The sequence below is a fragment of the Tricharina praecox genome (genome assembly GCF_024521635.1).
Source record: "Tricharina praecox strain CBS 144465 chromosome Unknown BZA05scaffold_13, whole genome shotgun sequence".
Classification (NCBI taxonomy): Eukaryota; Fungi; Ascomycota; class Pezizomycetes; order Pezizales; family Pyronemataceae; genus Tricharina; species Tricharina praecox.
In genome coordinates, this window is record NW_026250415.1 from 611,287 (window position 1) to 633,524 (window position 22,238).

Here is a 22,238-nt window from a genome sequence, read left to right on the forward strand (position 1 = left end):
GTACCCAACCGGATAACTGCATCGCATCGCTCGAAAGAGCGGCGCCGTTCCTATATCAGAGGTGTTGTATATATCGATACTTTGTTCGATATTCATAGTTCCATCCGCACGACTTCCACGGTAGCAATCCCCCCCAAAACACTCCACGCATTACCTCCGTATATCAGCCCTCGGCGGTGTATTGCCTTTCAATACTCAGCATACGATACATCATATCACACTCTTGGCCCCAAGGTTCCTGGATTCGGGCAGTTTCGAAGTCATCAGCAGATACCGTGATACCTAACTGACGTAAGATGTAATTTCTCAGCTTTGTTTTCTTGTACTTGGCACACAGCTCATTGCCTGAACAAAAAGTAAAGCAAATAGAAACATACCGTAATAGCTCTTTTCATGTTGCTACATAGTATGGCAATAAATCATTTCCTCATAGGTGAGATGTTACGGTGCTCGAGTACGTCAGTCGGACCCGCTTCGGTCTCGGCCCGAAGCCGGCGCCGTAGAATGGCTGGTCTCGGTGATGTCTCAAGTACATACAATGTAATGTACCGGTATGGCCTTTGAATACCTAGAGACTGCCGGTCTGCACTTTTGAAATCCCCACTCCTATGTAGAAACTAAAAGTAAGTACTTCTGTGGCCACGTTCCAAAGATCTGAATCTCTGCAGACCCTGGTCCATGGCTGGTACGTGGGGTTTCTCCGCAGCCGCCAAACCGTACCAACCCCGGATTTCGGCGTGTGACATCGCATGTGATGGCGTAACCCTCATCCTGCGTCCGTTCCACCGCGGTCCTGCCTGCTGGACTCGTGCATCCACCCCACCTTCATCTCTCTCCTCCCCCTCTGCTTCTCCCTCGTTCCGACTTTGTTCCGTCCAACCGGTTTGCTTTTAGACAACACGAAGTTCCCCCTTGACCCGGACATTTCCTCCTTCTTCCTCCTCCTCCCGTCTCTTGCCTTGCTTATTATCTTTCTTTCTCTCTCTGTCTCTGTTCTCGGGTCTTCGTCCCGCCGCCACATACCAAACCCACTTTAACAATCCCTCGTGATTGCTAGCACGGATGTTGTCGAACGTGCTTTGCCGAGGCACGTCAGCGTTTAAGTCCATTACCTCGGCCGCAGTCCGGCGCCCTGTCGCTCTTTCTCAGGTACGCCGTGCACTTGCTTACAAAAAAATATCTTGCACCTGAGCTTCATATCCTCTCGTATTTTTATCTCTTAGAAGAATATTCGAAGTTAACTTTTGTACTTTTGTTTGTTGAAGATCCGAAAGATGGCCCCAGCAGCTGTACGATCAAACTCATCGGCCCCTCCAGGTACGTATCATAGTCCCGGCGTGTCGTGGTGGACATAACTGACGGAGCAAAAGGATATGTGGAAGACATGAGTAAAGGGCGCATGCTGCGATTCCAGGAGTCGCTACCGCGCCTACCCGTGCCTTCGCTCGAAGAGACCGCTTCGCGCTACCTCAAATCCGTGCACCCCATCATCACCCCCAAAGAATACGAGAACACCAAAATCGCCGTCGACGAGTTCATCCGTCCCGGCGGAATCGGCGAGGAGCTGCAGAAAAAGCTTGTTGAGCGTCGGGAACGATCAGATGTCCAGAACTGGCTTTCGGAGTGGTGGAATTTCTCGGCGTACCTCGGATACCGTGACCCGGTCGTGCCATACGTCAGCTACTTCTACTCGTATAAGGATGACAAGCGGTTGCGCAACCCGGCGAAGCGCGCGGCGGCCATCACCGCGGCGGCGCTCGAGTTCCGCAAGGAGGTGGTCACCGGGAATCTCGAGCCCGAGTACATGCGCAAGGCGCCGATCTGTATGGACTCGTACAAGTACATGTTCAACTGCAGTCGGATCCCCGAGAAGCCGGCCGACTACGCCAAGAAGTATGACTACGACGCGCACAAGCACATCGTCGTGGTGCGCAAGAACCAGTTCTTCAAGGTTCTCCACGAGGTCGACGGGAAGCAGTTGACGGGTGGCGAGCTGGAGCACCAGTTCAACCGCATCTACGAGCTGGCGAATTCCCAGAAGGTACCGGCGGTGGGCGCGCTGACCAGTGAGAACCGCGATATCTGGACCGATGCAAGGGCGCAGCTCATCGAAGCTTCTCCGGACAACCTGAAGGCCCTCGAAGCTATCGAGTCCGCGTCGTTCGTGGTCTGCCTTGACGACACTGCGCCGGTGACCCTGGAGGAGCGCGCTCATCAGTACTGGCACGGCGACGGCCAGAACCGGTTCTACGACAAGCCTGTGCAGTTCATCGTCAACGAGAATGGCACTGCTGGCTTCATCGGAGAGCACTCGATGATGGACGGCACCCCGACCCTGCGATTGAACGACTACGTGTGTGATCTGATCGCGAGCGACAAGGTCACGGTCGATGCGTCGTCGGTCCGCAGCAACCTGCCCGAACCTGAGGCGATTAAATTCACCATCTCCACCGAGGTCCACGAGAAGATCGACCAGGCTCAGACCCACTTCCGTGAGCTCATGGCAAAGCACGATCTTAAGGTCTTGCAGTTCTTGGGCTACGGAAAGGGCATGATCAAGAAGTTCAAGTGCTCTCCCGACGCTTATGTGCAGATGATCATCCAGTTGGCATATTTCAAGATGTATGTTTCTTCCCTTCCCTACCTTTGTGATCGAATGAGCGAGACTGACATGTGATGACAGGTACGGCAAGAACCGCCCCACTTACGAGTCCGCTGCCACCCGCAAGTTCCAGCTCGGCCGTACCGAAACCTGCCGAAGTGTCTCGGAGGCCAGTGTCGCCTGGTGCAAGGCCATGAACGACCCCAACGTCGACGTAAGTTGCCCACAGGACTCTTTCTCTCCTTCACATGCTCACCATCCCCCAGGTCAAAACCTGCATCAACCTCCTTCGCGAGGCTATCAAGTCTCACGTCGAGTACATCTCCGCCGCCGGTGACGGCAAGGGTGTTGACCGCCACCTCTTCGGTCTCAAGCAGCTCCTTGCACCCGGTCAAGAGCTCCCGGCGATCTACAAGGACCCCGCCTTCGGCTACAGCAGCAGCTGGTTCCTTTCCACCTCCCAGCTGAACTCGGAGCACTTCAACGGCTACGGATGGAGTCAGGTTATTGACCAGGGCTTCGGAATCGCGTACATGGTCAACGAGAACACCCTGCAGTTCAACATTGCCAGCAAGAAGCTTGGTGCCGACAAGATGAACTTCTACCTTACCGAGGCTGCGAATGAGATGAGGGCGCTTATGGAGACGGAGCTCGAGGCGCCCAAGGCGAAGTTGTAGGAGTTTCTTTATTTTTGGGGTTTGGCTTTTGGATTTACGTTTTTTTTGGATGCTTGGTTTTCGGTTTGCGTCGTGTCTGTCTGTATGTTACCCATCGTCGTTGTCGTCTCTTTATCTGTGTAGGTCTAGTAGAATTAGAAATCTAGAATAGATGTTTTTCTGCTATATATACATCTTTTGGTCAATTCTGCATGTCTATTTCCACCGTGAGCAATAAACGCTAGAATCGAGATTATGCCGCGTAAAGATGAACCCAGAGTTGCCGGTTGCCATGACGACAGCCCTGTTGGGCAACTCAATCCCCGAACTCCGATATGGACATCACAGCTTCCTTTCTCCTTGAATCAACACCATACCTCACCACCACACAACCACGCTCATACATACTCATTGTCCACAGCATCCACCGTAACAGCTACCTCGTCTACATTACCGCAATTCCACACATCGCACCAACACCCCCAATGCCAGCACAAGCATACCCGCCGATGTCACTAGCGCCGCCAAAACCGCACAAAGACGCCGCCACCGACCCCAAAACACCCGCCCCTCCACCGGCGCTCTTAGCCACACAGCGCGACCCGGTCCCACCGCCGCGCGACCGGGACGCGCACGCCCTCTCGCGGGCCGCCGCGACGGCGACGACCATCACGCCGCGCCGCCCGCACAGCCCGCCCCTCCCGCAAGCGCAGCAAAGCAAAAAACGCAAGCTCGCACGGCCTCCCGCCGCCTCAGCGGGGGCACCCTTCCACGCCGCACGGTTCCCACACTTACCGGCTCCTCCACCCGCCGCCTCTGCCTCTGCCGCCGCCGCCGTTATCGACCCGCTCGCGGCGACAGTCGCCACATATATCTCGACCACCACGCGGCGGGCAGCCGACATCACGATCGCGCTGAAGCGGCGGGCGCAGAGCTACGAGATGATTGCGACGCATGAGCGGTGGGCGGAGTTTGCGCGCGGGCCCGAGAGCGCACGGCTCGATCTGCTGCGTGCCATGGATGATGCCGTCCAGGCGGACCGCGAGATTATTAGGGTTATTGCCGCTGAGCTGAGGGATACGATTGAGGCTAGAGAGAGGTTGGGGGGAATCGTGGATAGGGAGCTTACGGGTGAGGGAAAGGGGATGGGGGTGGCGATGGCAAAGGGGGAGGGCGCGGTGAGGAAGAGGGTTGTTGGTAGGAGAAGGGGGTGGGGATGGGGGAGGACCACGGTGCTCATTTGGGTACTCTTGCTGATGGCGTGCGCGGTCAAGTGGTACTTGGGGCTGGACAGGTTATGATCTTTTCTAATGGCTTTTTCGGGGGTTTTGATCGGGTGTAAGATATTTAGATTTGGGTAGCCGCATTACGGACATGGGTTACATGTAATATACTTCTTTTGTTACGCTGGGCGAAATGATGGCTCGACTTCTTCTCAGCTCTTAGGACGAACGGCTATCGTGATATTTCATAGATCTAACTATGGACATCCATCCATCCCTCTCTTGTCCATTACCGTCGCCGTCTATTGCCCGCCATGAGGATCCTCGGCTGGTTGTTCGGCTGCGCAATCTAGTCAGCATCACCTCTCACTCACTCATCCACATCACTGGGGAGGAAACTCACGATCCAGTTTGATCATCGTATCGATACGCATGATCGAGATACAAGCCTCGACGGCACTTTTGAGAGACTTGACCTTACTCATGGACGGCTCGAGGACACCGGCCTTCACCTCGTCTACGACCTTGCCCCGCATCAGGTCCAGACCGTAGTTCTTGTAGCCCTTCTTCTTGGAATCAGTCTCATCCGCGTTCTGGCTGGCTGCGTGGTATGAGCGCAGTTTTGCAACCAGGTCGGACGAGTCCTTGGCGGCGTTGATCGCCAGAGTCTTGGGGATGATGAGAAGGGCGGTAGCAAATTCGGCAATCGCGAGCTGTTCGCGGGAGCCCTGTAATGCGTGTTAGTATATGTATATGCGGGAATGAGAGGGTGTGATTTACCAAAGTGGTGGCGAAGTTCTCGAGGTAGATGGACAGGGCAGTCTCTACTGCTCCACCGCCGGGGACGACCTTTCCGCTCTCGAGTGTCCGCTTGACAGCGCACAGGGAGTCGTGAACGGAGCGCTCCATCTCGTCGAGCTGGTAGTCGTTGGCACCACGGAGGATGATGGAAGCCGAGGGGAAGGCCTTGGTTCCCTTGACGAGGATGCACTCGTCGTCGGATATCCTCTCCTGGACGACCTCCTCGGCGAAACCAAGACTTGACGGGTCGAAGACCTCATCACCCTCGAGGTTGGAAAGCGAACCGACGAGAGTAGCACCGGTTGCCTTGGCGATTCTTCGGAGGTCCTCCTTCTTGCAGCGACGTACGGCCATGACACCCCGTTCCACAAAGGACTTCAGGCACAGGTCGTCAATACCCTTGGTGGTCAGCACGACGTTGGCGCCGGCATCGAGGATGAGCTTGATGCGGTCCAACACCATGGATGCTTCCCTCTCGCGGATCTTCTCGAGCTGCGCAGGGTCGTCGATGGTGATGTGCACGCCGAGGGCCATTCTCTGCTTCTGGAAGTTGATGTCGAGGACAGCGATCTTTGCGTTCTGGATTCGGATAGGCATGGCCTGCGAGGCGACAGTGCAGTTCAACGCATATCCCTTCACCAACATCGTCTCCAACGCACTCTTTCCGTGGGCCTTCAGGATGTTGACCGCCTTAACCGGATACTTGGTTTCACCCCTGCCGTTGGTGGCCTTCACCGCCTGCATAGCATCCACGCACATGTTGGCGAAGAATTCCGAGTCCGAACCAATGATCTTGGAGGACATGGAGGTCTTTGCGATGTTGACAAGAGTTTCCCGGCCTAACGCGTCCACCGAAACCGACATGACATCCTGCATGAACCGCAGGGCCTCCCGCAGCGCAATTCGGTATCCGGTTATTATGGTTGTGGTGTGGATTCGGTTGCGGATCAGGTCGTTGGCTCGCTTGATGAGTTCGGATGCGAGTATCACTACCGTTGTGGTGCCATCTCCAACCTGATTTGATTCCATCAGCGAGGGGTTCTCCCCTTAGTAGTCTCCGAGGTTCGCATCGACTTGTCGTACCTCTTTATCTTGTTGCTGCGCCAGCTGTACCAGAATCTTTCCGGCAGGATGGTCCACGTCCAGCAGACTCAATATTGTAGCACCGTCGTTGGTCACCGTCACATCACCAATGTCATCCACCATCATCTTGTCGAGCCCGGCCGGGCCGAAGGAGCTCTTGACGATATTTGCGATAGCTTGCGTAGCGAGAACTGCAGATAGAGCCGTCAACGAACCGAATCGAAGAAACCGGGAGGATTGGGTTAATACCATTTTGGTCTCGAATGTCGGAACCACTGATTTTCTCACCACCGAGGACTGGGTAATCGATGGAATTAGCAACGGCAGGCAAGCAGAGGTTATTTTGTGGTATAGCTTACAGAGAGTACCACTGTTTCTAGGAGCTGAGAAGATTCCAGCCATAATATATGATGGAAGTTGGGACAATCGAGACGTTCGAGATGCGTGGTTGTAGCAGATGGCGGGGGGAGCAATACAGCAGCAGCAACAAGTAGTAGTTTATCTTTTCTGGGAGTTGAGCCTCGCACATTAGCTGAGTGAAGGAGGATGTGGCTTAGCAGTGGCATGTTGGCCCCGCCTATCGGATTGGTACTTAGCATGCCCAGTCCTACGCAGGCTTCGACACAGCCAATCACGCTTGCCAATAGGCTTGTCATCATCAGGCCTTCCTCCGTCCATGTATGTACGGCAGACAGCTCTCCACCCTCATCCTTCCCGAGAAAACCAAGTACTATACGTTTACCTCCCTAGTGCTTTACCGGCTCAACAACCACTCCACCCGCAAGACCTCCATTGCAACCTTCCGTATTCTCGAAATCTCGAACGCCCTCCGGCCTCAGCAGCGACATCAGCAGGCTTCCACGCGTCGGAACCAAACCTTACCGCCCGACACAACTTGCATCCGTGGTTGGAACATTTCACAACTTCAAAGTCGATCTACGAGGCTAACACTTCGTTTTTTCCGTAACGAAAGCACCTTTCTTTCTTCTAGGCGCAGCAGCAGACACAAAGATGGCCTCCCCAGTTAGCTCCTATGACGAGGAGGGAGAGATCTTCGAATCTGATGCAGAGAAGGCACCTCCATCGCTGCCTTCCGTGTCTGGCCCTAGCGTTGACCGTCCTTCAATTAGACTCCCGGCGAGAGCTTCGACGTCTCCACAAGATCCTCCGACCTCCACCTCGCGCTACAATGACCACCGCTACGATCGCCGCACTCCAAACAACAACGACGGGTACCAGCCACGAGGCGAGAAGCGGAGGCGGAGCCGGGAAGACGACGCGAGAAGCCACAGGGTGCACTACGAGGCGGGCGCGAGGGATGTGTCGATTCGTCGCCCAAGAGTCTCCTATGCCGATATAGATCGTGGGGATACCCAGACTTTCCGGGACGAGCTTTCCGACGACCACTTCGGTGTTGATTCCAACCGCTCTCGAACACGCAGTCGCTCACCTCCTCCAAGAGGCTCCAGACCAGACCGAGGAGGTAGGGGAGGCGGTGGTGGTGGCGGCGGGAGATACTACGATGACCGCAGGAGGGATGGACTGGATGGGCACTTCGACGGGAGGAATGGTCGCTACGGCGGGTATGGTAATGGAGGACGCCAGAGGTCAAACGACAGATCGCGTGGTGAACGGCGAGAGAACCCGGCTTCTTTTGATCGCGCGAGACGAGACGCTGAAACACGCAGTAAAGACTCGGATCGTCACGGAGGTCGGGAGGCAAAGTATGCAAGGCCGTCTGGAAATGAGAGGTGCGATACTCGCTTCGTGTGGCTATTGGAATCTGCAGCAGCTGACTTGTGAAGGTCAACAAACTGTGAAGACGACAAGAAATCAGCCAAAGAGCCCAAACTGGCGATTGAGGAACCTGTTGATGAGGCCAAGCTTATCGAGGAGCGCAGGAAAAAGAGAGAAGCTATCAAAGCCAAGTACCGAGGACAAGGCACTCCTATGCTTGCGACAGCTCTTGGAATCAAAGATACACCGGCGGCCTCTCCTTCCGACTCAACTGGACCCAATTCGCCCAGTAAGCCGAGCCTAGGTTCATCTAGCAGAGCCCAGGCTAACCTTGAGTCTAAAGTCACCCCAAGATCACCACCAGACTTGACCCCCGGCGGAGTCTTCACCCTCGCGAAACAAGGTGCCGCCGCTGAACCAGACGCCGAGCTGGATGCCGCGGATGAGCCATCGGCTGCTGATTACGACCCAACCCTTGACATGCGGGAAGATCAGAAGCGGAACGAGCAGCGGCTCCATAAGAATGAGGTTTCGTCTGGCGCCTATGATGAGATGAAAACCACTGACCGTGATGTCTTGATGCGGGAAGCCGATGCTCCTGCGAACCCCGAGCCTGAGAAGCCGAAGGCTGAGGGTGAGAACGATTTTGACATGTTCGCCGAAGGCGATGACGACGATATGTTCGCTCCTGCGTCAGCTACGACCGATCAGGAACCTGGAACCACCCCTAAGCCCGTAGCCACCATCGAGGCCAAGCAGCTTGATGCAGGCTTGCTGGATAACTGGGATGACGACGAAGGGTATTACAAAATGATCCCCGGAGAACTGATGGACGGTCGATACAAGGTGCAAATGAGTCTGGGTAAGGGCATGTTCTCTGGTGTAGTGCGGGCCAGAGATATGACCACCAATAAAGATTCGGCGATTAAGATCATTCGAAACAACGAGACGATGTATGCTACCACTGCCATTCTCACTTCCGATCGCTGCTGATGTGCAAAACAGGCGTAAAGCAGGCATGAAGGAGATCGATATCCTCAAAAAGCTCGCGGAAGCAGATCCCGAAGATAAGAAACATGTCGTGAGACTTGAGAGGTACTTTGAGCACAAGGGACATTTGTGCATCGTTTTCGAGAACCTAAAGTCGGTAATCCCCGCTCCTCATCATGGCCGGATATGTTAATAAGTTGTGATTCAGTATCAACCTCCGAGACGTGCTCAAGAAGTCTGGTATTCGCGATGTTGGTATCAGCCTCAACGCTGTCCGGGCGTACGCACACCAGATGTTCCTCGGTCTGTCGCTCCTGCGGAAATGTAACATCCTACACGCCGATCTCAAACCCGACAATGTTTTGGTGCGTTGTCAGATTCTACTCCTCTCCCTCCCACATCATGCTAATGGCTTATTTTAGGTGAGCGAAAGTCAAAACGTCCTCAAGATTTGCGATCTTGGTTCTGCCTCGGATGCATCTGAGAATGATATAACCCAGTACTTGGTCTCACGTTTCTACAGAGCACCAGAGATCATCCTGGGAATGAGTTACGACTTCGCTATTGATATGTGGTCGATAGGATGCACCCTGTACGAACTGTATACCGGTAAGATTCTGTTCACTGGCAGAACCAACAACCAAATGTTGCGGAGTATCATGGAGTGCCGCGGAAAGTTCTCCAACAAGCTGCTTCGCAAGGGACAATTCACACCTCTGCACTTCGATGAGATGGGCAACTTCAGGAGCGTCGAGAAGGACAAGATTACGGGGAAGGTGTGTAATCAATTGATCTTTGGTCAGCCATTAAGAACGATTTGCTGACTGGCTGGTGTAACAGGACGTGGTCAGGACAATAAACTACACGAAGCCGACCAGAGAGTTAAAACAACGCCTCCTTTCGGCTGCCAGTGGTAGCGAGACCGAACTGAAAGAGCTCAACCTTTTCGTGGATTTATTAGAAAGGTGCCTCAACCTCAACCCGGAGAGGCGATGTACTCCGGACGAGGCTCTGAAGCACCCATTCATCCGACGCCCGGTACCTTCGGCCAGATAGATAGAGCCGGACGCGGATTGGAATGGCATTATTTCAAGGCAACTGTCAGGTAGATGATTTGGTGCATTGCTTGATTGGTACGATACACGGTAGTCGGTTGAAGGCAGCTTCTCAGTTTCATGTGCGTGCGTGTTTTTTCTTCTTTCCCAGCCACTGCAGTTTACTGGCTGGATAATGGGATTGTATTGGATCGGTGTTTGATAGAGATACTTTCTGTATGTAAGTGCTTTTGTATGATTTTTGCGAAGTAGGTTAGCGGAGATATCACGTGCTGCTAGCCAAGGTGCCATGATTCGCGTGGCCCCTTTCTGTGAATATTTCACTATACGCGCACACGCGTTTCGAATATCCTGCACAACCTTAGACACGCCTCCACCCGCATCATCCTTCCACGCCACACTCCGCCAATTCATCTCTCTTCACGACTAACGACTCTCTTTCTTCAAGCGGTGGAATATCTCTCTCAAATCGGCCTCCATTCATCGCTATTAAAGCCTTCTCCACGATCTGACGCCCCCGAACCACAATCTCTGAAACCCCACCTTCTATCACTCCACAATCACAATGGAGAGGCCTCGTATCGGCGATGTAGTCCAAGGCGACCGAATTCGGATGTTCTCCGAGTTCCTCGATCCCCACGACGACGCGCAAAAGAGCTACGCCGACGAAATCAAGCGAATGCTTGCACGCGGCGAGCGGCGACTGCAGGTATCTCTCGACGAGATCCGAAACCACAACCGCGAGCTCGCCGACGGACTCCTCAATGATCCTTTCGAGTTTCTTCCTGCGCTCGATAAAGCCCTCAAGGATACGGTCCGCGCTATGCCGAATGATGGACGGTTCCCGGTCATCACCGACGATACCATGTTCTACTGCGCCCTCATTGGGAGTTTCGGAGAGTATGCGGTCAATCCGAGAACTTTGAGCAGTAAACACCTGAATCATATGATCTCCATGGAGGGTATTGTCACCAGGGTTAGTCTGGTCAGGCCGAAGGTCGTCAAGAGTGTGCATTGGAACGAGAAGAAGAAGCTGTTTCATTCAAGGGAGTATCGAGATCAGACCATGTCCGTCAATGCGCCGGCAACAAGCAGTGTACGTTTTCTATCCACGGGGAAAGTGGTATATAAATGCTGATTGAACCAGGTCTACCCCCAAGAAGATGAAGCTGGCAACCCGTTGATCACCGAGTACGGCCACTGTATCTACCGTGATCATCAAACTATCTCGATCCAGGAGATGCCTGAGCGTGCCCCGGCTGGTCAGCTCCCAAGAAGTGTGGACGTGATAATGGACGATGATCTGGTGGACAAGTGCAAGCCCGGTGACCGAATCCAGCTTGTGGGTCTCTACCGCTCTCTGGGAAACCGTAGTGCTGGCGAGGGATCATCGACCTTTCGCACTCTTTTACTAGCGAACAATGTGATTCTGCTTTCCTCGAAGGCTGGCGGTGGAATTGCGCAGGCGATCATCACAGACACGGATATCCGCAACATCAACAAGCAAGCAAAGGACAAGAACATCTTCAATAAGCTTGCCACGTCACTGGCTCCCAGTATCTACGGCCACGACCACATCAAGAAGGCAATCCTGCTAATGCTGTTGGGTGGTATGGAGAAGAATTTAGATAATGGAACCCATTTGCGAGGAGATATCAATATCCTGATGGTCGGTGATCCTTCCACTGCCAAATCACAACTCCTCCGGTTCGTCCTTAACACAGCGCCGCTGGCGATCGCCACGACCGGACGGGGCTCCTCCGGTGTCGGTTTGACCGCTGCCGTTACCTCCGACAAAGAAACGGGTGAGCGCCGCTTGGAGGCCGGAGCCATGGTTCTCGGTGACCGTGGAGTCGTGTGCATCGACGAGTTTGACAAGATGAGCGATGTCGACCGAGTAGCCATCCACGAAGTCATGGAACAGCAGACGGTCACCATCGCCAAGGCCGGTATCCACACCTCGCTCAATGCACGGTGCTCGGTCATCGCCGCCGCAAATCCCATCTACGGTCAATACGATCCCCACAAGGATCCCCACCGTAACATTGCGCTACCCGACTCGCTGCTCTCGCGTTTCGATCTTCTCTTTGTCGTAACAGACGACATCGAGGACGTGCGTGATCGTCAGATCTCTGAGCACGTCCTCCGTATGCACCGCTACCGCCAACCGGGTACCGAAGAAGGAGCTCCTGTCCGCGAAGGCGCCCAGCAGATGCTCGGCGTCGGCCTCGCAGACGACAACGCGGACTCGGGTCGGCCAACCCCCGTCTTCGAAAAGTACGACCAGATGCTGCACGCCGGAGTCACCATGACGCAAGGCCGCGGCAAGAAAAAGGAGCCGGAGATCTACACCATGGCATTCGTGAAGAAATACATCCAGTATGCTAAGACACGTATAAAGCCCGTTCTCACCAAGGGAGCGGCCGACCACATCGTCATCACATACTCGGCGTTACGAAACGACCAGCTTGAGGGAAGCCAACGCCGCACCTCCCCCATGACCGCTCGTACCCTCGAAACCCTCATCCGGCTCGCCACCGCCCACGCCAAATCCCGTCTCTCCAACCGCGTAGAACTCAAAGACGCCGAGATCGCTGAAGACATCATGCGTTTCGCGCTCTTCAAGGAAGTCATGCAGCCCGAGCGCCGGAAGCGCCGAAGGGTCGACGACGACGTCGAGATGGCCAATGGCAGCAGCTCCGACAACGACTCGGACAACGACAATGCAGGCGACGAAGCCCTCCGCCTCGCTGCCAACATCCCAGAAGTGGAAATGGAGGAAGCAGAAGCCGGCAACGTCGACGACGACCTCTACTCGCGTCCGACTCCACGCTCCTCCCGCCGCTCCGCTCGCTCCACCGCTGCAGAAGCAGCAGGAGAAAGCCAGGAGAGTGTTTCGTTCGCATCCAGCATTCCCCCGACTTCTGGCTCACAACAGACCGCCTCGTCGTCGTCTGCAATCTCGCCAGCGAGACTGGCGGTATTCCAGATGCAACTAGCAGGACTCCTGGAAGCACCGGTGTTCAGTGATGATTATGCAGAGATTGCGCCGCTGGTCGAGGAGGTCAATAAGGGGCTGTCGGTCAGAGATCAGTTTGAAATGCCAGAGGCGAGACTGGCACTCGAGGAGATGACCGAGAGGAATATGATCATGTTGAGCGCCGATATGGTTTATAAAGTGTAGTTAGATGGGTTGGGGTTGGGGTTGGGAAAGGACGATACCTACATTGCTATGTTTCTTGCTGGTTTTGGGTGCGGATTAATGAGACCTCAATGGCCATTTGGGCTGCCCGTCAATATCACTCGGGAATTTCCGTGAAATTTGTTAAACTCCATACTGCATTCAATCAATCAAGATCATGGCATAGGATTTAGGGAGCAGTGCCAATGCGACTCGCGATTTGTGACTCGTAACTCGTGAGCCAGTGGTATCACATGAATCCTGGGAATTACCGTATGTGGTCGAGTGATATTGGAGCTGACGATGCTGGGTAGGACGTTGAGTTTGTATGCTGCATCAAAACTCTCACGGTCACTCGCCAATCGTCTGCAATACCTATTCCATTCACTCTCGCTTGCACTTGCCTAGCACGAGTGTCTGCAACGTCTCATTCACTCTCACATTCACCCACCCATCTTTTGCAATATTCCATTCACTCTCACGGTGACTCGCCAATCGTCTGCGATATCTCATTCACTCCCGTGCACTCGTCGAGCACGAGTATCTGCACCGTGCCATTGACTCTCGCGGTCACTCGCTAATCGTCTGCAATGTCTCATTCACTCTCACGTCTCTTTACGCAGCACGAGTGGCTGCGTCGTGCCATTCATTCTCACATTCGCCCATCCATCGTCTGCAATATCCCACTCACTCCCACGTGCACTCGTCTAGCACGAGTGTCTGCAATGTCCCATGCACTCTCAGGTACCTTCACGCAGTAAGAGTGTCTGCACCGTGCCATTTACTCTCACGGTGGCTCGCCAATCGTCTGCAATATCCCATTCACTCTCACATTCGCTCACCCATAGTCTGCAATATCCCATTCACTCTCACGTTCACTCGCCCAGCACGGGTGTCTGCAACGTGCCGATGAGGACCCTCTGCCCCGAGCCTTATCCCTTCAGGACGAGCGGCTCTCCTCCTTCCGGTCCTTTCCTTTCCTTTCCTCTCCCTTCCTTTGAATCTTTCCCTTTGCGCTCGCTTACTCTCAACAACAGGGGTCCTCAAACCTCAAATGGAATGAAAAAATGGAATGAGTTGCGTATTTCCATTTGTATGGAGTAGTTTGAGGACCCCAGGTGGAATGGGGGGTGGATTACGGGGTGGATTGGTTATTTAGTGGCGAGGAGTAGGGGGAGGAGCAGGGGGGGTGGCGTCCACGGCGACGGGGGGTCTCGCGGATTTACTCAGTCATTTCTGCTCGGTGACTAGAGTCATTCCTGCTCATTGACTAGTCGTTCCTGCTTATTGACTAGAGTCAATCCCTCAATGACTAAAGCCATTCCTTCAATGACTCTAACCGTGTGGGTTGATTGACTCTTGCAATGCTTCCCGGATGACATCTTCTTCCATCCATAAAACAGGGTCTGGTTCTATGTTACCTATACCTACCTGTTAGAAGCTAGGGGAGTTTAATTGTACAAGCTATCTACTGTCATAGGTATCTACTATAGTACAACACCCCTCCCGTCAATTGCCCTTCCCCGTATGCTTCCTTGAATTCCAGTCCGCCCCTCCCTTCCCTTCCCATTCCTCACGAAACCTCTCTTTGTTCTGACTCCTCACTTTGTTCCATGTTCCCCTTCCCTTCCCTTCCCTTCCCATCCCATCCCCTTCCTCCCACCTCCCTTGAGCATAGAAAGGGGCAACCTATGTAACCAATCACAGCCAGCCACAAAGCAAAAGCTGCCTGTCTGTCGCGAGCGAGCGAGTGCTCGAACCTCCCCAGCTCCCAGGCTCCCAGCACGCCCACCACGCCCACCATGCCCACCACACCCACCCCACGCTACTAGTAGTTAGTCAGGGTGCACGAGTAGACTGTCAAGTCCTAGCAGATAGTCAGGCACCGGCCCGCTTGGTGCATTGGTGTTTTGGGATTAGTCGTTCACTAACTCCTAGCATGGCAGGGTGGGACGAAAGTGAGACGTGAGGCTGGTTTGCCATTCGGATGTCGGGGACTTCGGATGCTGGGCTTTTCTTTTTGGCGCGCGGGAGACGGTGGTGCGCTTGAATACTTTCTTTCATGAAAGCTTGGATTGGACATCTTCACCCTCTTACAAAGTATCCACCCCCGAAGGCCGAAACCACGAACAGTCTCAGTCCCGGAGCTTATAATGTAGGTAATGGTATATTAGATACAGAAATAAGCTCTTCGCACAAAGCACAGAAAGAATAAATGAGACAATGAGACATCGAATAGCAAAGCAAAAAACAATTCACTACAATACTCCAAACCGATGCACACGTATCAAAGAGAAAGGAAAAAGAAAAAAGTGAAAGACCCCCCCGCATTCTTGCTACCGATAGACATCTTGACAGCATCCCTTTTTATACCTTTCATTTCGTACCACACTCCCGTCCGCCCCTCCCGCCCATCAACCATCAATCGACCATCAATTACAACCAAGAAAAGTAAAGGAAAAAAGAGGAAAAAAACGCCCTGTTGTCTATAGATTACCGCCCAGGATTGCTTCCGTAGCTGTTTGAGATGTGTTAGCCAATGTTCTGGATAATAAGGGAGTGAGAAGGGTGAGCATACCAGAGTTGATGTAAGTCCTCTTCGCATTCAAGTTCATTCCAAACCTCATTTCCAGCTCCGCCTTGATGCTCTTCTTCGTGACGGTCATGAGATCGGCGGTGCGGAGGATATCCCTGATCTCAGCGAGGAGGGCATCATCGGACGGCAGATCCAACATCTCCATCTCGACGCCGTAAGCACCGCTGCGCTGGCTCATCATGTCGGACTGCGCCATGGACATGCGGCCATGTTGCTGCGGGATCGGGAGCTCGAACGTCGACATCGGGCGGCTAGCGTAGCCGGGAGGCATTCCGCCGCCGTTACCGCCAAAGCCGTACTCCGAGGTGGGAGCGTACGACTTGGTGCCGTACGAGTAACCGGATACTTCGGAGCGAGTGTCGTCGTGGCCGCGCTGCGTCTGCTGGTCCCAGAGTTCCGCCTGGTAGTCTTCCCACTTCTTGCGAGGGATGCTGGCGGGGTCGAACTTGCCCTCCTCGGAGATGACGATCTTCTGTCCCTTCTCTCCGGTGACGACACGAGTGTTACCCCACGAGAAATCGTCCATGTGCCAGAACGAGTATAGCGGAAGCGCGAAACTGAAGACGGGAATGGCAATGATGTACAGAATCATCCATCCAATCATCTCCCACTTTCTTCGCATGATGAAGATGATAGCTTGCAGACCGTAGACGGCGGCGAGCAGGACGAACGCCATCATGGGTACCAGGTCCGAGCTGCTTGCAACCATGTAGATGAGGTATCCGAGATAACCGACCGTGACGGGGGCGAGGATAGTACTGAGCAAGTCGAGGAAGACAACGAAGCGCATAGAGAAACAGCAGAAACCGCAAAGCTGCTGCATGGGTACCAGCTCAGCAAGATTGTGGATGGTCGAGTTAATCCATCGTCGACGTTGGGACAAGAAGACGGCCCAGGAGTCAGGAGCAACGGTCCAGGCGTGGGCGTCAAAGATGAACTTGGTCTTGTACGAAGCATGATGTTTCAAGAGCAGAGTCGTCAGGTATCGATCCTCACCCAAGTGGAGCAAGTTCTTCATGTGCAGCGTATCGACACGGTTCTCGGCGTAGGACTCAACAACCTCACGGCTGACGAACAGGGGCTTTCCGGTTTCGGCTGCGCGAATGCGGTACATCGAGAAACAACCAGGCAAACAGGTTACCGAACCGAACAAACTTTCGAAGGCCTTCGCAAGGTTGTGGGAAATGAAGTATTCGTAGACCTGGATCATGGTAACGAACGAGTGCTTCGCATTGTTGAGACCAGTCTCTCCGCAGAGAGCGATGATTCGGGTATCTGCTAGGAAAGCAGCCACCATTCGAGTGCCAGAGTCCGGAGCGACAACGGTATCGGCGTCGATCTGCAGGATAAACTCGTAGAAAGTGGGATTCACCCCAATGATGTTGCGAATTTGATGGTGCATCTCGAGTTCGAGCGGGCTCATGGCTTCATTGTAGTGTACGCGGTTCAAGAATCGCATGATAACCATCTGAGAGTCACGCTTTCCTCGGTTACCAGGCCTGGAGACCTCCGATGGCTTTCCAATCTTGACTACGACCAGGAAAGGCACGATGTGTCCTTGCACCTCGTACAGTCCGGAGTAAATCTTGCCCATGTTGTGCCGCTTTTGACCTTCTCCCAGAGACTCGAAGCTCAGGGGCTGCGGGTCCACTGATTCCGGCACACCGAGAATGTCGAGAACAATGCGAGGGGTGGGTCGGTCGTTTCCTTGTCCGATAATCATACCGTCACAAACAACAATCAAAAGTTTGCGCTTGTCGTCGTAGCGCATCCTGGCCACGGAGTCGATAGCACGTCGTAGAGAATCTTCGTCTTCAGTATACGCCGGGACCTGACACATGATGAATTTGTCGAGATTCTCGGGCATGTTCTTCCTGCCGAACTGAAGCGCAGCGATAAACTTGAATGCGATGACCGAGACGAGGATGATCGTGATGGCGAGGAGGAGATACCGCGCGAATTGACATTGTGCCGAATTTCTTGTGTCGAGTTTGCCGACATAAAACAGTCGATTCAGACAGACCCTCATACGATCCTTGACAGCATTGCTGAGGTTGAGGGTTTCCCAGTATTTGGTGATGTCTTGTCCGGCCCGTCCAGAGAAGAGGTCTGCCACTTGCTGATCCATGAAATCGACGTTGATACTCGACACATCCGTATCCTCCTGGCCCGCCGGCAAAATGATTCTTCGCCCACCCTTGTTGTACACAGTCATGTCATAGACTCGTTCTCCAATGATGGCCATGTCTTTGGCCTGGCTCTTTGCAGCCCTCGCAACATCCTTGGCGGAATATGCTATATCCCCCATCTTGAAATTAGCTCTCATGACCATCATCTGCTCATAGAACCAGTCGGGCCGTGAGTCGTTTGTGAAATAGCGGAAATCGTGATATTTGGCATTCTTGTCCAGTGTCGTGTCCTGCGTGGTGTTGGTGCCCTTGTAGGAGAGCTGCACTGCGGGGTGAACGGTCCCGTCAACTCCACCGCACAGAGCCGAGACTTGGACGGGGAAAAGGTTGGTGGCATCCACTCCGGCGTAGCTCCAGTAAGATTTATCGGGGATGATGTTCGGGTAGTGCGACGGGATGAATGAGGTGAGATCAAAGACTACACCCCGAATAGCGGTGTAAGCAGTGTCTTCGGTGTGATCCTTGCCTCCATTATGGCTGGAGAGCTCAGCGAGTGAGTAAACGTCTTGTCTGGGACAGATCAACTCGGGGAAAACCACTAAGATATCATCAGTAATCCGCACCAACCGCAAATATCACCCCGAGGTCCTTACAGAGGAAGAAGATCGCAACACCACACGACAGCCAAATCATCAAGTTGATGGCAAACTTTTCACGCCAGGCAAGTTGCACGTCTTTACGCTTGATACGGCCGAGCCAGCGAATCAAGAAGTCCGGAACGAACCACGTAAACAGCCAGACGACAAACATCCACCGTTTACGCGTACCTGATACGGGCAACTCCTCGATCTCCTCTTCCCGCGCGGCTTTGCCCTTTTCTGCCATTTGCTCGCGGGTGTCGAAGTTGCGGAACATGTCGCCTTGATTGAACGCCGATGCCGCCGCTTCTGACCGCAGATCGTCGGATTTCGCGAAGTAGCCCTGCTTCGTACCAGCGCCGTAGATGTGAGACCCTAGACCAGCCGAGGGACTTTGGCCGGGGATTAGACGCACTCTGGAGTCTGAGCCACTAAACAGACCGCCACCTCCACCAGTCTCGCCGACTGGCGTCAACGGGCCACTGCCTCCGTCGTCTGGGTCAGCAGCATACGCAGCACCGCCGCCGACAGCTCGCGTATTCGTCGAGTCACCAAGCTGTGCGACCTCGAACCAGCATCGTTCGCTGAGGAAAATACCGGTAGCTCCGACGCGGGCCTCGTTCGGTTCCCAGCCTTTATCCTCGACCACAACTTCGGCTTTCTCCCGCTCACTACCAACGATAATGCTATCCGCCTCTGCGAGCCCCAAGAACTCACCAAACGGCAGAAACACCGAAAAGTCCGCATTCCGCACGCGCTGAGAAATCTCCGCGATACCGAGAGTCCGGATCTGAGTGCGTACACACTTGGAATCGAACTGGTTGGCGATCCGGCGGTCGTTAGGTTTCAAACAGAAGATGAAGTATGGGTTGGTATTCGTGCCAGTGAGTGACCTCGTTACCGTGTCCAGCGCACCGACAAATTGACCGGCAGCACCCTGTTCGATTAAGGTGGCTTCCTTAGCCTCGGATTTCTGGCCTGGCTTCTCCCCCTTCTTCCTCATGACGCTGGGCATCCGCAACGGCCGAGATGAGATTTGTCCTTGCATGATAGCCGTCTTCTCGCGCGGATGATTTATGGTAGTCACAGCCTTACTGCTGAACAGGTCGGTGATGAAAGAGCTGGTCGTTCCGCGGAACAGGTTCATTAGATCGGCGGAGATGATTTCACTGTTCTGTTCGATTAAGCCGGTGACGGGGTAATCGACTTCACCGGCAAAATGCTTGACCGTGAAGCTGTTGCCAGCCGACTGGAATTGCGCTCCTGGGAGAGGTGAAGAACCACCGATGCTGATCGCAGGGTTGCCCTTGGCGTCGAAACGCTTCTTGAGACTCTCAAGGAGCTGAGCGTCGGAACGGCCTCGTTTGGTCTGATCATCAAGAATGCTGAGCAAGCCATTGCTGGTCTTCAACAAGCCACGCACGGCGTCGGAGTTATCAAAGTAACTGGTAGCCGGCACGGAAACCTCCTCGTTCTCCAAAAGCTCAGCCTTCTTGTCGAAGAAGCTTTGCAGACAGAAGTTGTACAGACTCTCGGTGGCCGCATTGTTGAGCAACTGGTCAAGAGTGCTACCGGTAGAGGAAGTCTGCGAGAACCCGGGGAAGTCGATGATCGAGATCGTGTTGCCGATTGAGTCCTCGACCGCGCACAGGCGCTCGTTACACGACTCGATGATCCACGCGACGAGCAGAGAGTATAGCGTTCGCGCAAGCTCATCCGCATGTGCTCTAGCGCCTTTGGCATCGAGCATGACCGTCACCCTTTCACGGTGGAGCGTTTTGGTTCGGTATCCCAGACTAGTCTCCAACGCATCCTGAGGGACTCCCAAGAACGCGGCGATCACTCCGAGCACTTCCTTGTTGCGCACAACCACCACCTGGTCACCTCCTTCCATTGCACCGGATTCCTCGCCGCCAGCCGTGGTAGCGTGGCCATTAGCGAATTCGAGCTGACCGAGGTGCAGCACGCACGCAAGGAGCTGGCATATCTCGGCGATTTCCTGGCGTGGAAATTCTAACTTTCTTAGAGCCGTCTTGAAGTGCTGGAACCCCTCGGTGTCGTTGATGCCGACCTTCAGCTGTGTCGGATGTCCAAGGTATTTCCAACGCTTCTGGGCCGACTTGCCGCTCAGGTCACCACTGTGCCTGTGGGCGGCAGTGGTTGCGTTTTTGAGGCCCAAATGCTCTTTCTCTGCGTCCGAAGTTCCCGCCAGGAGATAGTAGAGAACGTGAAAGTTCCTTTCTCCGGTCGGAATGCTGGTGATCCGCGATCTTTCGAGGCGGTGATCGAGCAGCTTCGCACCAATCAAAGTCTGAGAGATGTTTTCATATTGTAGCTCGAGGAACAAGCCGGCTTTGGAGGCCGTGGCCGTCGTCAGGGATTTTGTCGTTGTCAGCGCGTCGAAGAGGTACGCCAGGAGCGAGACCTTGTGCGAGAGCGGCGTCGAAGTGAAGCCCAACAACGACGAGAGCAGCTGCGAGCGGAGCGTCGTCTTTCCAGATCCCGACTCTCCCCTTTTTCCCCCGGTATCAGCATTCCACGCTCATACACGACGACCACACCAACACCGTACTGATAACAAAACAAAGACAATGGACGAGAACTCACAAAAACACAGCAACCTGATTCTCCCCCCTACCGCCCATACGCTTCCACATCCGCGTGGCCATATTCTCGAGGTCCACGCCGACGACATGGGGGTTCGAAAAGGTGTTCAACGAGACGATTGCCTGAGATCCGAGAGTGGCTGTTGGCAACGCCAGGTGGAATCGTGAGGCCAGGTGAGCCGTGATGTGGGTGTCGGACTGGAGATGTGCAGGTAACGACGGCAGCGAAGGCTGCGACTGAGGGGATTGTTGCGCCATGGCGGGCAAATTCGCGGGCGAGTTCGCGGGCGGGCGGTGGTGGTGGGAGGGGATTGCGCCCCTCGCGGGAAACTTTGTATAACTTCGACAGCCGTCTACTTGCCCTCACTCGTCCGATTTCACTGCAAGAGGAGGCTCCCTCAGTAGCTAATTGCGATGCGTGTTGGAATAAGTATCGTTAGACGGCGGATAGATGGCTAGCTGGTCGTGATGCAGGAGGAGTTCGAGTATACAGCGGCAGTGAAGTGGGAACGATGAGAGAAAGGGGAACGAGAATGTTGTTGTTGCTGTAGTAGTGAGTGGTGGTATTGGGTGAGACAGCACGAATAAGCAAAGGGCAGGAGAGCAGTGAGCGTGGACGTTTGCCAGAAAACAAACAGAGTCGGTGGAGACGGAGACAAAACACGCGCCCAAGTGCAAGAAGCGATGGGAGGGTTCTACTTCTGCCGAACCACGACTGATCGTAGTGGAAAGTAGCGGGAGCTGGTGGTGATGGTGATGGCGGGTTGCTGGATTACTTTCGGCGGTGTTGATCAGACAGAGAAAGATATGGGTGAGGGTATTCTGGCATGCAGTCACTAAGGCGGCGTTGTTATTGCTACACACTGCTACGGGGATGTCTCGATGCCCCTTCACTTCCGCTTCTTCCCACCCATCCCTTTTCCACGACGTGGGATAACATA

The 22,238-nt window shown here is 54.1% G+C and overlaps 6 protein-coding genes across 6 annotated transcripts; 4 read left to right on the top strand and 2 right to left on the bottom strand.

Annotated features, from left to right (window-relative positions):
- Positions 1-1,126: 1,126 nt before the first annotated feature.
- BZA05DRAFT_399341 (carnitine O-acetyltransferase-like protein) lies at positions 1,127-3,470 on the top strand. The gene is made up of 4 exons (XM_051483796.1): positions 1,127-1,317; positions 1,371-2,622; positions 2,684-2,816; positions 2,869-3,470. The coding sequence occupies exons 1-4, from the start codon at positions 1,275-1,277 to the stop codon at positions 3,277-3,279; spliced, it is 1,839 nt and encodes a 612-aa protein (XP_051339177.1). The 5' UTR covers positions 1,127-1,274; the 3' UTR covers positions 3,280-3,470.
- A 111-nt stretch (positions 3,471-3,581) lies between these two features.
- BZA05DRAFT_474281 (uncharacterized protein) lies at positions 3,582-4,559 on the top strand (the record flags this gene model as incomplete). The annotated part of the gene is made up of 1 exon (XM_051488117.1): positions 3,582-4,559. The coding sequence occupies exon 1, from the start codon at positions 3,594-3,596 to the stop codon at positions 4,557-4,559; it is 966 nt and encodes a 321-aa protein (XP_051339178.1). The 5' UTR covers positions 3,582-3,593.
- On the bottom strand, positions 4,420-6,910 carry BZA05DRAFT_374051 (putative T-complex protein 1 subunit alpha). The gene is made up of 6 exons (XM_051481748.1): positions 6,725-6,910; positions 6,615-6,662; positions 6,366-6,556; positions 5,262-6,296; positions 4,885-5,209; positions 4,420-4,821 (listed from the first exon to the last, which is right to left on the bottom strand). The coding sequence occupies exons 1-6, from the start codon at positions 6,765-6,767 to the stop codon at positions 4,784-4,786; spliced, it is 1,680 nt and encodes a 559-aa protein (XP_051339179.1). The 5' UTR covers positions 6,768-6,910; the 3' UTR covers positions 4,420-4,783.
- A 75-nt stretch (positions 6,911-6,985) lies between these two features.
- Positions 6,986-10,425, top strand: BZA05DRAFT_399344 (kinase-like domain-containing protein). The gene is made up of 7 exons (XM_051483797.1): positions 6,986-8,116; positions 8,171-8,391; positions 8,446-9,055; positions 9,108-9,245; positions 9,301-9,457; positions 9,515-9,868; positions 9,933-10,425. The coding sequence occupies exons 1-7, from the start codon at positions 7,377-7,379 to the stop codon at positions 10,146-10,148; spliced, it is 2,436 nt and encodes an 811-aa protein (XP_051339180.1). The 5' UTR covers positions 6,986-7,376; the 3' UTR covers positions 10,149-10,425.
- Positions 10,426-10,483: 58 nt separating this feature from the next.
- Positions 10,484-13,442, top strand: BZA05DRAFT_374057 (MCM2/3/5 family-domain-containing protein). Its single transcript, XM_051481749.1, has 2 exons — positions 10,484-11,243; positions 11,295-13,442. Exons 1-2 carry the CDS (start codon positions 10,713-10,715, stop codon positions 13,329-13,331), a joined length of 2,568 nt encoding a protein of 855 aa, XP_051339181.1. The 5' UTR covers positions 10,484-10,712; the 3' UTR covers positions 13,332-13,442.
- A 2,236-nt stretch (positions 13,443-15,678) lies between these two features.
- Positions 15,679-21,773, bottom strand: BZA05DRAFT_55670 (chitin synthase E). The gene is made up of 4 exons (XM_051488416.1): positions 21,299-21,773; positions 18,707-21,204; positions 15,907-18,651; positions 15,679-15,846 (listed from the first exon to the last, which is right to left on the bottom strand). The coding sequence occupies exons 1-4, from the start codon at positions 21,553-21,555 to the stop codon at positions 15,815-15,817; spliced, it is 5,532 nt and encodes a 1,843-aa protein (XP_051339182.1). The 5' UTR covers positions 21,556-21,773; the 3' UTR covers positions 15,679-15,814.
- Between the last annotated feature and the right edge of the window lie 465 nt (positions 21,774-22,238).

Excerpts from the sequence above, each read along its gene's own strand:
- BZA05DRAFT_399341 (XM_051483796.1), top strand. The coding sequence starts at position 1,275 with ATGGCCCCAGCAGCTGTACGATCAAACTCATCGGCCCCTCCAG. Across the intron at positions 1,318-1,370 it reads AAACTCATCGGCCCCTCCAG|GATATGTGGAAGACATGAGT; the intron begins GTACGTATCATA and ends ACGGAGCAAAAG. Across the intron at positions 2,817-2,868 it reads TGAACGACCCCAACGTCGAC|GTCAAAACCTGCATCAACCT; the intron begins GTAAGTTGCCCA and ends ACCATCCCCCAG.
- BZA05DRAFT_374051 (XM_051481748.1), bottom strand. The coding sequence starts at position 6,767 with ATGGCTGGAATCTTCTCAGCTCCTAGAAACAGTGGTACTCTCT. Across the intron at positions 6,557-6,614 it reads CGACATTCGAGACCAAAATG|TTCTCGCTACGCAAGCTATC; the intron begins GTATTAACCCAA and ends CTCTATCTGCAG. Across the intron at positions 6,297-6,365 it reads CGCAGCAACAAGATAAAGAG|GTTGGAGATGGCACCACAAC; the intron begins GTACGACAAGTC and ends GAATCAAATCAG.
- BZA05DRAFT_399344 (XM_051483797.1), top strand. The coding sequence starts at position 7,377 with ATGGCCTCCCCAGTTAGCTCCTATGACGAGGAGGGAGAGATCTTCGAA. Across the intron at positions 8,392-8,445 it reads AACTGGACCCAATTCGCCCA|TCACCCCAAGATCACCACCA; the intron begins GTAAGCCGAGCC and ends TTGAGTCTAAAG. Across the intron at positions 9,869-9,932 it reads AGGACAAGATTACGGGGAAG|GACGTGGTCAGGACAATAAA; the intron begins GTGTGTAATCAA and ends CTGGTGTAACAG.
- BZA05DRAFT_374057 (XM_051481749.1), top strand. The coding sequence starts at position 10,713 with ATGGAGAGGCCTCGTATCGGCGATGTAGTCCAAGGCGACCGAATTCGG. Across the intron at positions 11,244-11,294 it reads ATGCGCCGGCAACAAGCAGT|GTCTACCCCCAAGAAGATGA; the intron begins GTACGTTTTCTA and ends TGATTGAACCAG.
- BZA05DRAFT_55670 (XM_051488416.1), bottom strand. The coding sequence starts at position 21,555 with ATGGCGCAACAATCCCCTCAGTCGCAGCCTTCGCTGCCGTCGTTACCT. Across the intron at positions 21,205-21,298 it reads AATCAGGTTGCTGTGTTTTT|GGGAGAGTCGGGATCTGGAA; the intron begins GTGAGTTCTCGT and ends CGGGGGAAAAAG. Across the intron at positions 18,652-18,706 it reads TGTTGCGATCTTCTTCCTCT|TGGTTTTCCCCGAGTTGATC; the intron begins GTAAGGACCTCG and ends ATGATATCTTAG.